The following is a 12,328-nucleotide window of genomic DNA, read 5'->3' as shown; positions in this document are numbered from 1 at the left end:
AAGACGTTTAGTAAACATGTTTAATCGGGTCTCGATAATTTAGGTATAAGTAATACAGGCGTGGTTGAGCTTTTAAAGATGGATAATAGTTCATGTTCAATAGTTCATGGGTGTAAAACATAAATTACAGATATATTATTAAATATTTATTCCCAACTGCATTTTTAAAGAGCCACCACACTTAATCACATGTGATTCAATATGTTTGAAATAATAATAGATAGAGATAGATTATACAAGTAAAATGTATAGCAAAACTTGAAAAACACAAAACATTACATTTTATAATAGAATTTATATTATAATAATTTATATTTATAGTTTTTATTTTTTATTTTAGCTATGTTTCTTTATTGCATAGCCAATATTACAGAAAGAGAAGTCCTCATTAAATCAAGACCGTTCAGTCACCACAAGACTTTTGACTTTTGAAGTCAGACAGCCAAACAAGGCTGGCACGGCTGCAGCCATGGTTTCCATCCCTAACCCTGGATTCTCACTGTAATTATAGATTACTGGGCAGCCTCCAGTATAACTGCTAATCAGGAACTTTTAAAAACAGCAACGTTGTAAGCAGTCTATGAATTGTTCTATACACTGCATTAACCAACCTAAATTTCAAAGCCAAATATTGGACTTTTTACTCCACAACATTTATACAAGTCCCTATGTTATCCACCAAGCAATAGCATTAAAGGACAATTCCGGCACAAAACGAACCTAGGGGTTATTAACAGATGTGTACCCACTCTGTCGTTCTCTGGGACATGTTTTCATGCTAATCGAATGAGTTTGGAGCTTGAAAGACGCTAGCGCTGACCGCTGATTAGCTTACAACGTTAGTATTCGGGGCACAGGGAACGTAAAAACAAATAGCTATTTATACCACTAAAAATGCTCAAAATATCACCAAACTTCAACGGTAGCATAATGAGGGTCCCTAAATGTTATCCGAAGCATTGAGAACTTTGCAAGTGTACAGACAGTTTATTGAACAAAGAGCTTTTATCCGCTTTTATGTTAGCTACTTCTCAACCAGCACATTGTAGTAACGTTCCCAAACCCAATCCCGACCCCAGCCGAACCCTGCTGCTTTTATCCGTGGTCAAAACAATCATACTGCTAATAAATTTTTGAGCGTGTTGAACAATGTTGTAACCCTGTGTTATCCACCAAGCATTAACATTAACGTTAGGGGGGGGGGGGGGGGGGTTGAGAATAGCTGGACATTATACCCGGCTAAACCCTCCCGAACCCAGCTGAACCCGACCGAAACCGATTCTGAACCCGACCACGGCCGAACCCGACCAAACCCGATCCTGAACCGACCCCGGCAGAACCCGATCGAACCCGGCACCGAACCCAGCTGAACCCTACCAAACCCGATCCAAAACCCAATCCCGACCCCGGCCGAACCTGGTGCTTTTATCCGTGGTCAAAACAGGGCAGCTTCCAGGTATGAATGTGGAACTCTGTGAATGTGACAGGTCGTCATTGCAAATGACAAATTGTTCTCATATATATATATATATATATATATATATATATATATATATATATATATATATATATATATATATATAAGCCCCCCCCCCACCAGTTTAATGCCTAATTACCAGGTAATGCATCAGTAATTGTAACTCAATAACATACACTAATATTATACAGTATTCTGAAATTGGCCATTCTGCATACTTTTACGTGTTGTACTTTTTTTTGATGCTTACACTTTTGTACTTTTACTTAAGTAAAAATTTGAATGCAGGACTTCTTATAGCTACAGAGTATTTTTTTACTGTGCAACTGCTTTTACACAAGTAAAATATCTGAGTACCCTTTTCAGCACTGTTTGACAGTGCTTGACTTGTTTGCAAAAGATATGGTAAAACATTTTGTGTCAGTAAATTATAATAACTTTTCACCCAGGATTATCCAGTTATTCATCCAAATTTAGGTTGGAAATGTTGCATGTTCTTGTGAAAAGCTGTTTTTTATTGGCCTAGTGCATCCTAACCATAAACAACAAATAGACAAAATAGGTGAATATTTACATTATTAATTATATTGTCACTATATTAATATTTTAATTATTTCTAACTATGGTAACCAGTGTTATTTGCTTTCTTCTGTTCTGAATTACTTCAGTCCCTCTTTATTCTTTGCTGTTGCAAGATTGCATGCTCAATCTTGTTAATCATTGACGTAAAACGGCTTGATTCACTCAGCATGATGTCATTCCATATGTCCTGCCGTCTGGAATATTTACCTGCAACAGGTAACCCATCATCACAGGAACTTAAGCGATTTCTGCCTACAGAATAAAAGGGTACATTTTGGGTGTGTGCATTTACCCCACTTTGCAGTTCTGCTCTAATTCTAAAATTCTAGTGCTCAGAATGACTTTTGATTAAAAGTATGCTTTTCTTAATATTCAACATTTTTCCACATTTCATGTATTCATTTAAGTTAACCATAAATTATATTTTCTGTAAACGTATCTGTTTCAAATACGTCTGGTGAAGAAATAAGTCCTTTTTACATTTTTCTTCCTCTAAAAACACTCATCTAAGAAGTTTGATTTCAGAAAAATATCAGATTAAGCATTAGAATATTTGTGTTATTGAAAGTAAGGACTTTACTCAGGTCATTAAACAAATCCCAAATTCCCAGAAACAACACTCTTGGTCAAACACTTTTCGTATGCCCTTTACTTTACTAGGTAGGCTATGCTTTCAATGTTCTTTGAACATTAAGTAGACATACCGGTAATTGCACTTATTCACCACTGCAGGAGTAATACGTACAGGTGTTTTACAAAAGGATGTATGGACTTACACCAAAAAAGTGTGTATGTGCCATATGTAGGCTACCATAAATAAAATGAAACTTGAGTTGCGTACTGTTCAGGAAACCATGCCGTTGGTAAGGCTTTTATTTTGAACCAGAAGACCGGAAATTCTGTGTTTCACTGTGGCTAGCTTCACTCTGTTCAGTCTGGGAATATTCACACAACTACTTTGAAAAGGAATGCAGCACTCGTAGCCAACCATACTGTAAGTATACTTTTATAGCAAGGCTTTCGCATTTTATTTGGTAAAGTATTCACTTTGCTGCCAGTATTTCAGTGCTATTAATCGTATGTTTTCCTTACTGAAGTAGCTAACAAAGCCGGTGTTTATACAGTACGTTAACGTTAGCTAGCCAGCTAACGTTAGCTGTGTCCCGTCGCTAGGATTCCCTTTATTTCTTCATTTGAATTTGTTTGTGTTCCTTTAACGTAAGTTAATAGGTTGCATCTGTGGCTCGAGTTTCCGTTTGTGTTTGTAGCTATAAGCTTTACATTTATGCTGTTTTCACCACGGAAAAAAAATATCTGCTGCCTGCTTTTAACATACGAGTCGCTATTCAGCATCTTTAATAGCGCTCACCAGTGTGTTATAAGCTACAGTCAGAAATTGTTTTTTTTTAACCGTGTTTCTTTTATATACCAGCCATATCAACAATATTTAAATGAGAAATAAAACTCCAAATACTCGGTAGTGTTTCTTAATCCCAGTCCCTTTAATTGAGTCAGATATGGTTGGTCCAGGCAGGAGATGATGTCAGTAGGACTGGTATGCAGAGGTCTGACATCAGCCAGAAAGTCTCTGAAAACTAAAGCTGTGTTGACTCGAGCCAAATAAGGAGGAGATACGCCCAGGTACTCAGTCCTGTAGGTGGAAAATAGTAATTCAGTCTTAACTAAGACTTGTGTCACAGTTTAGATCTGCTATTATGGCAATGTTTTGGTCACTGTGCTGTCTCTGATCATGTCCACACCAACCAGTATTTATTGAGTTTATATAATCCCACTGCAGTGAATCTCAAGGCATCATCATTCCAGTCAGCACACCATGGCTGGCTTCAGACAAGAGGATGTTGAGATGTATTATGAGATGGGAGAGGAACTGGGCAGGTATGTTCTGCACATTTATTGTCTTTTTCTTCTCTGAAAACATCTGTCCGATACCACTACTGTGGTCAGTGTTGACAAAAGACACTATTCACACTTGATTCTCAACATGTCGTGGGTATCCCAGTACCTGGAGGGCAGTGATGCACCCAATATACCTTTTTGTGATTGATTATTTAGGCTCTATTCATTTATGCCACATTTGAAGGCCATCAGACTTGTAGGGTTTTGTGAATAAGAATGCCTACCTGATCTGGGGGCGTTGAACAACAATTAGCTAGTACGTGCATAGCATTACAGTACATTTTTAAAGCAAAGTATCATATAGCTGCAGCAGCAGTTCTATTTTTAAGCTGAATGGCTGAGCGCGCACAAATGTTTTTTTATTTCTGATTACCAGTGCTTGTAGTTCTCAAATAAAAACAAATGTGAACATGCAGTGTAATCAAATCACACATAGTTACCTGAGATGTGTTTCAGATGCATTTTAACGCCAAATATGAGCTGCGAAACATCCAAAACATTAGATCTGATAAAGGCCAAAACGTTTTAAGTATGTGTGAGCAACAAATTAAATGTCCTTTAATATCCTTTTTACACTGGGCTTGATAGTTTGTGGCTGAGTCATCACATTTTAATAATTTAAACCTAACTTCCTACCGAGCTACTTTTTTCTGCAGTAATGCAGCAAAACTATGACAATGCCTTTCAAAGTGCCTTTCCACCTCTGCTGTGGTGTAGATAGGAAGGTGTATCTCTTGTGTATGTTGCACATGTACGTTTTTTTCCAGAGCAGTAAGAATACTTGTACTTGTTTCCTATGTAGATGTTTCAGGTATTTACCCCACAATCAAGTTACATTTTATTTTTCATCAATCTTGTGCACCGACCTGCCTTCTTTCTCGCTTGGTTTTAGACAGAGACAGACTCATTTTTAGAAAACTCTAGATACAAGTCGATTTCTGTTGGAAACAGGTTGAAATGTTCTTACTGTACTGGCAGATTTTTTTTTTTTACATGTTTGAAGAAAATTGTTTTTTTTTATATATATATAATTTGATTATAGACAGACATGCTTGATACACTCACCTCTTCAGGCTTCTTAAAATCCTTCAGATGAAATTATCTGGAAAAAGAAATCAAATTTTGGATGAGCTACATGTCCACATTGAGGCCATAATTTGTGATGAGGGGTCACAAGTAGAAGTTACTTCAGTTTAGGGGGGCACTGGTCTGGAGCAACGGAAATACATTTCCACGCAATAATTGCCTGACCACGCGCCGGATGTCCCTCCGCTCTCTGTGCTGCCATTCTCAAACTTCCTTCGATTACGGAAACGACAACAAACTTCGAGCTAGCAAGCTACATGCTAAAAATGGCAAGTTTTGGAGGAAATTTGGATCGTACAACCAGGCAGTTCTGCTTGGTTCTTTCGGGAAATGATTGTAAAGATTTACAAAGAACATGTTTACGGCATTTACAATCCAACTGGGACGTTTTGGGACCGATTACATACGATGATACACTGGTAAAAGCAAATTACGTTTAACCGTGTATCCAGCTAATCTATATAGCTCACGTTACTGTATTGTGTGGACATTTAACCTCATTTGATATTTTATGTGATATTTTCGGGGTGCACATGTTCCACCAATACAAGTTCCTTCCCTAGACAATTTTGCAGAGTCACTGTTGCTGCATCGGGAACTTGGCACCGCCCAAGACGATTGTGATTGGTTTAAAGAAATGCATCCTAGAATGTATGTGTGGTGTAGCCACAGCGCTGTGGAGATTGGTCTGGCAATGCGAGACTACAGGGGCACAAGCCAAAAAGGTTAGGAAGCACTGACTTAGTCCATCACAAGTTATCATTGCCCAAATATACGATATGTTGACATATCTTACGTACTCTGACCAGCAGTCAAGAATTCAGTCAGAAGAAAATGCAAAAACGCAAGCAGTTCTGCATTATCCTGTTTTTGTTAACGGCCCTTTGTTTTCGCCTCCCTGCAGCGGACAGTTTGCCATCGTTCGTAAGTGTAAAGAGAAGAGCACAAGTATAGAGTACGCAGCCAAATTCATCAAGAAGCGGAGGTTGTCCTCCAGCCGACGGGGGGTGAGCCGCGAGGAGATCGAGCGCGAGGTCAACATCCTGCGGGAGATCCAACACAGCAACATCATTACCCTGCACGACATCTTTGAAAACAAAACTGACGTGATCCTGATCCTGGAGCTGGTGTCCGGAGGAGAGCTGTTTGACTTCCTGGCTGAGAAGGAATCTCTGACGGAAGAAGAGGCCACCCAGTTTCTCAAGCAGATCCTGGACGGCGTTCAGTATCTACACTCCAAGCGCATTGCTCACTTTGACCTCAAGGTTAGTGATCTGTGTGGTTAAGAGTCGGCTTGTTTGTGAGGCTCTGGGCCTGCAGTCGTATTTGACACATTTGTCAAGATTCCTGTTAAGCTATAAGAAGAAGTTTATGTTGTACTTTAAGCACTTGTGTGTGCGGGGGTTTTTCCATGTGAAAAACAGGACAGGGCTATAGACACGCAAGGTTGTCAAGCTGCTCGGTACTTTCTTGCTGCATGGTGATACTGATATGTGATACAGGTATCTTCATATCAATAATATGAAGATATTTGGGGTTTTTTAAGATGCACAAAAAAAATGTAATAATTAGTCAAACAATTCCAGGAAATGGTGTGAATTAATTAAAGTTCTAAGACAAGAAAACCCAACATTTAAGCTATATATCAAATAAAATCAAACTTGATTTATATACGGTAGTACCCTTCATACAACATAACAGTAAAGGCTTCTTTAAGTGAGGCGGAATATAAAGATATCTTGATAACCAAATCCCAAGCAATATTTCTCATAAATTTGAGTATGGTAATCTATCCCAAGCCCTTTAGGCCTGTAATATTACACATTTATTTTATACAGTTGTGCAGTTTGTTGCCAAATGATAAAGCCCAATTAAAAGTTATTTTTGTTTGTGGCCAATTCTTAGCATTATGCTGCCGTTAATGCATTAACATAGCTTTATGTTTACATGTATAAACATGTATCAAAACCTTGTTCTCTCACTAATGTTTAGCTCTACCGTTTTATCTTTCAGCCAGAGAATATCATGCTGCTGGACAAGAACGTCCCCAACCCCAGGATCAAGCTGATTGATTTTGGGATTGCTCATCAGATTAAAGCAGGAAATGAGTTCAAGAACATTTTTGGAACACCAGAGTTTGTTGGTAAGATCCTGTTTTGCGTTCCTGAATAAAGTGCAAATGTTCCACTTTAAAAATCAGTTTTTGTGCAAGTGTGTGCCCACGCAAGTTAAACCTTAACGTAAGTGGATGCTGCGTTTCAGATCTCCACATCTGGTTTGAATTAAAGTGTTCATTCCTCTGTGCTTTACAGCTCCAGAAATAGTCAACTATGAGCCACTTGGACTGGAGGCGGACATGTGGTAAGATGTCAACATGTTTTTTTTCCCTCCCTCTGAAGCTGAAGAGTACTGACCCGTGTGACAGTTTTCATTCATGTTTGGATCTTCTCTTCTCTGCAGGAGCATCGGAGTAATAACGTACATCCTGTAAGTAATGTTTCACATCGCGACTTGTTGTTGACATTAATAGAAACATAAATCACTTCACTCCTCATCCATGTTGTTTTATAGCACAAATCCTTTTATCTGTGTTCCTCTAGGCTGAGTGGTGCTTCACCATTTCTGGGCGAGACCAAGCAGGAGACCCTGACAAACATCTCAGCCGTCAACTACGACTTCGATGAGGAGTATTTCAGCAACACCAGTGAGCTGGCCAAGGACTTCATACGACGTCTGCTGGTCAAGGATCCCAAGTACGAACTAAAGATAAATCGCTGTTCTGTAGACATATGAAAGTCTCTGCTGTGTCATTTTCTCACTGGTGGATTGTTTTCTTTTGCAGGAAGAGAATGACGATTGATGATAGTCTTCAGCACCCCTGGATTAAGGTGGGTGTTTTTATTGAGCATTTATATCTGTTGGAGGAGTTTCAAATTCTATATAAGATGTGAGTCATTACTTCTCAGGCTCTACATGAGGAAGCCCCTGAGTACATTTCTAAATTATTGTTCCCATATACGGTAGTAATATAAAGTGTCTGAGGTTGGCTAACCAGGACTTACTGGATGTTCGCAGAGCTCGACTAAAAATGGAGACCAGCATTTGCTGTTTTTCCCCTAAATTTTGGAATCTGGAAATTTGATGTTTTGCTTTTTTGTTTCTCTTGTGTTTAATACTATGTTGCTAGATGCTTCTATAAGGAAGCGTTTTATTTTGAAAAGTGCAATATAAGGCAATTTTACTTACTTATTAAAGCTCATACACATTTGAGTGTTCTTGGTTATTATTTTCAAAAAGAGCGAGACCGATATATCGGTACATATTGGCTTATTGCAGATAAGTAACAAGGAATTGCACTACAGGTATGCAAAAGATCTGTCATTTCTCTCCATTATATAGTTTGTCCACCAGAGATCATTAAGTTTGCAAAATGATCTGGTGAGTACAAACTGTCCCTTGGTTGAAATTCTTTAATAAAGCAAATTTAAGAAATCTTTTTATCAGAAATGTTTGTTTATCTACAAAAATGACTTTCGGCTGATATACGGTCAGCATTTTTTGAAGTTCTTAAATATCAGCATTTGTATCGTAATCAAAAATCCAATATCAGTCGGGCTTTGTTATCAAATTGCCATTCTGATTTCAGACCTTTACATTTTTCCCTCTGCAGGTCATTAAGAGGCGAAATGTCCGCCAGGAGGAGAGAGACCACAAGACTGAGCGCCGACGCCTGAAGACCACTCGTCTGAAGGAGTACACCATCAAGTCCCACTCCAGCATGCCACCCAACAACACTTACGTCAACTTTGAGCGCTTCTCCCAGGTCCTGGAGGAGATCGCGGCAGCAGAGGAAGGCCTGAGAGACCTGGAGCGCAATCAGCGCTCATGCCGGGAGGACGTGGCGGCGCTGCTGTCCATATACGAGGAGAAGGAGGGCTGGTACAAGGAGGAGAACCAGAGCATCTCCAGCAACCTGAGCCATATCCGCCAAGAGCTGCAGCGCACTCAAACCCAGCGCAAGAAGAGCCAGGAGGAGGCCAGGCTCACCATGCAGGCCGCCAACGCCCTCAAGCGCAAGTATGGGCGCCTGGAAAACCGCTACGAGGTCCTGGCTGAGCAGGTGGCCTCGGAGGTCCGCTGGGTGGAGGAGCTGGTCAAGTCCATGGTTGCAGAGAAGGATGGCCTCGGCAGCATGCCCTGAGCCAGACTGACGTCCAATCATGACACTCTGATTCTCAAATTTCCTCCTGCCTGTCTTCTCTGCACGTGTCCCACACAGTGCAGTTTGAGTGGGTCAGATGTCACCATAAGCCGTGCAGCTGCTGCCCATCGAGAAAATGTTTCCACCCTTTTTATGTTACGCTTGAGAGAACCAGCAAGAAGCAGACGGGTAAAATGTTGAACCCATTCCACCATTAAATGGACATTCCTGTGTTATGAGTTAATTTATATTTTTAGAGATTTTACGTACTGTTATTTGACAAAATGATTTGCAATTTGAAACTACATTGGCCTGGCTTTTTTTTGTTGTTGTTGCAATTGTTCTTAGCCTGGTTATCTTTAAGAACTTCATTTCATCTGAATGTCCTGGTGCTGTAACAGCCATAGATGTCTGCTGATTTGCTCTTGCCTCAGGTTGTTGGCCAGTTATGTGAGAAAGCTTCACAACATACAGCTCATAGTGTCAGGGGTATTTATTTATCCGGTTACATTTCTGATTCAATTTCAGCAAACATTAAACACATTAAACTAAAACGCTTAGCAAAGAAGAAAAAAAAATATGTTTTAGTGAAATGCTTTATTTTGCAGATCTGTGATTTTTCCTAATAATTTCTAAATGATTTCTTGAATGTTTCCTGGAAAGAACCACATAGTTTGTCTCTAATTATGACACATTTTGGACATCCAGTTTACTTGTTATCCGCTGATTAAAAAAACTCAAGGTTGCGCTAGCTTAGCATTTAGTATTTAGCTTTATTTTACCTATAATAAGTACCAAATTCCATGGTTCTTTCCAGGAAACCCTCTTGGAAATAATTTGAAAAAGAATTTACAGACCTGTAAAAATAAAGTGTTTTGAATGTATAAACTCATGTTTGCAGTGCCTGTAAACTGAATGACCGTATTGCCTCTGCGAGCACTCATAAATCACTGAGTTAATGACATTTCTATCACATTGATATTGCTCAATGTCTTTTAATGCAATAACTTTTGCACATAAGCCTTGTAAACCAAATAGTGTGCTTGGAAACGTTCTCTATATACTGTAACTCTAAGTGTTTCTGTCTTCATTCTGACCATCTCTGCAAACTCAAAACATTCCACTGATAAGTTTCACATCCAGGCAACACATTACCCATGTATAGCATTGAAAGTGTATCATTTAGTCAGTAGTATTTTTTCAGTATAGGACTGTACTCATTTGCACTTAAATGATTATAGCAGTGTTCCAAAATCTATTTTATTCTGTCTATATAGTGTAAGAAAGAGCTGAACTGTGTCTGGGCTTGTTTCCAATAAAGTTAGCACTGTTACCAAATCGTATTCATGTGTTGTTATTGTGTGTATGGAAACTAACCGTTGTAACGGTACATTCTTACCTCTGTACGCTTCTGTTTGTCAATTATGCCTTTTTTGTTCAGTAGTGGAAAGAAACTCTGTATTTACTGCACTTAAGTACACTTTTGAGTTCCTGGTACTTTACTTGAGTAACTTTATACTTCTACTCCACTGCATTTCAGAGGTAAATTTAAACTTTTTACTCCACTACACTTATTTGACAGATGGTTACTTAACAGATTAAGTAAAAATCTTAGATATGTTGTAGAATAAACCACCCAAATGTATAAATAAAATAATTTTAAATTAGCTCGGCCAGCTATAACAGTAAAAATGCAGCTTAGACATTTATGTATCAATAATAATACTCTCACATGGGCTTATGAGAAGGTTACTATTACTTTTGATACTTTAAGTACATTTGGCTACTAAGACTTGCATACTTTTACTTTAACATTTTCAATGCGAGTAGTTTAATATTGTGGTATTGCTATTGCATGTTCATATTATCTTACTTTTTTTAATTGACAGATTTGTTTATTTAAAAAAAGGACCAAAAACGTGAAATGTAATATGTAAATGTGAGAGGTTTAACCACGTTCAGTATTATCTGTCAAGCTACTTAATGTTGTATACAGGAAGAACAATATGAATGTCTTTAGAGCTGGATAAGTTATCCACTAGAGTTGGCAACAAACCCCACATTTTTGATTGTGTCTCCTTGTGTTGTTCTTCTTAAAGCAGCAGGGGAAAAAGTAGTTGTTAGTAACTGTATGAAAGATGCCCTCTGGTGGTGGTTCACAAAAATACAGGAGATTTTTAGAAGCGCTTTTATTTTCACTTTTAGTTTGTTAGTCTCACATTGACCAGCCAAAGAGCATAAACATCTCATTTGTTTTGTACAACAAGTGAACAATGAATACATGTTTACATCTGCATGTGAAATTTGAACAAGGCGTTGGAGATGGTTGGGGATCAAAGCAGAGGGCAATAATCTGTATGCATGGCCAGATAACCAAATACAGTAAGGCGGCCCCAGGCAAAAAAGAATAGTTGTTGGGCCCCTATTGACCCCTCACCTGTAAGCAAATTCACATACAATCAAAGGTTTCTTTTTCAGTGATTGCATGGTAATTTGATTTAATACATAATCGAAAAAGAGCAAAATAGTATAAAATAATAAAGCTGTTAAGATAGATTCTGTAATTTCAATGAATTATGTATCATGTCTGTCTGTGTATGTAAGTCAGTGAGAGGCAGAGATGGAGGCCAGTCTGAACCTGCCTGACGATGGTCAGAGAGTTTTAAAGTGCTATTATTATGCTTTTTGGCTTTTTCCCTTTCCTTTATTGTGTTATATATCTTTTTGTGCATGTTATAGGTTTACAAAGTGAAAAAGCCCAAAGTCCACCCCAAAGGGACTTACCATCTCCAACAGAAAACACTGTTCACAAACTGCTCCAAACTGCTCTACTGTAGTCCAGCCTTTACTTCCGTGACGAACATGCGTCACTTTGTAACACACGTTATAATGCTCCCCTAGCTGCTAGCATGGCACTCCCTCATGCTCTGCAACTGACTAGCTAGCAGTCCTTACTGCGCATGTGCGACTCCCAACAAAGATGGTAGAGAAGTGAGATGCCTCACTCGGTAGCTAAAACAGAGAGCTCAACACACAGGGTGAAAGGAGGAGCTGCAGAAATGTAC

General features: G+C 38.8%; 1 protein-coding gene across 1 annotated transcript; it reads left to right on the top strand.

The window, feature by feature from the left end:
* Positions 1 to 2,949: 2,949 nt before the first annotated feature.
* Positions 2,950 to 10,601, top strand: dapk3 (death-associated protein kinase 3). Its single transcript, XM_078264195.1, has 9 exons — positions 2,950 to 3,053; positions 3,858 to 3,955; positions 5,967 to 6,327; positions 7,076 to 7,205; positions 7,375 to 7,423; positions 7,523 to 7,549; positions 7,663 to 7,815; positions 7,905 to 7,950; positions 8,733 to 10,601. The coding sequence occupies exons 2-9, from the start codon at positions 3,894 to 3,896 to the stop codon at positions 9,261 to 9,263; spliced, it is 1,359 nt and encodes a 452-aa protein (XP_078120321.1). The 5' UTR covers positions 2,950 to 3,053; positions 3,858 to 3,893; the 3' UTR covers positions 9,264 to 10,601.
* Positions 10,602 to 12,328: the final 1,727 nt, after the last annotated feature.

The sequence above is a fragment of the Sander vitreus genome, chromosome 12 (genome assembly GCF_031162955.1).
Source record: "Sander vitreus isolate 19-12246 chromosome 12, sanVit1, whole genome shotgun sequence".
In the NCBI taxonomy this organism is placed as follows: domain Eukaryota; kingdom Metazoa; phylum Chordata; class Actinopteri; order Perciformes; family Percidae; genus Sander; species Sander vitreus.
Note: the sequence above shows the minus strand (reverse complement) of the source record. Positions and strands in the feature narration are given on the sequence as shown.

Bases quoted from the DNA above. Each gene is read 5' to 3' on its own strand.
- dapk3 (XM_078264195.1), top strand. From the start codon at position 3,894: ATGGCTGGCTTCAGACAAGAGGATGTTGAGATGTATTATGAGATGGGA. The intron at 7,550-7,662 runs GTAAGTAATGTT...GTGTTCCTCTAG, and splicing joins GGAGTAATAACGTACATCCT to GCTGAGTGGTGCTTCACCAT. The intron at 7,951-8,732 runs GTGGGTGTTTTT...TTCCCTCTGCAG, and splicing joins TTCAGCACCCCTGGATTAAG to GTCATTAAGAGGCGAAATGT.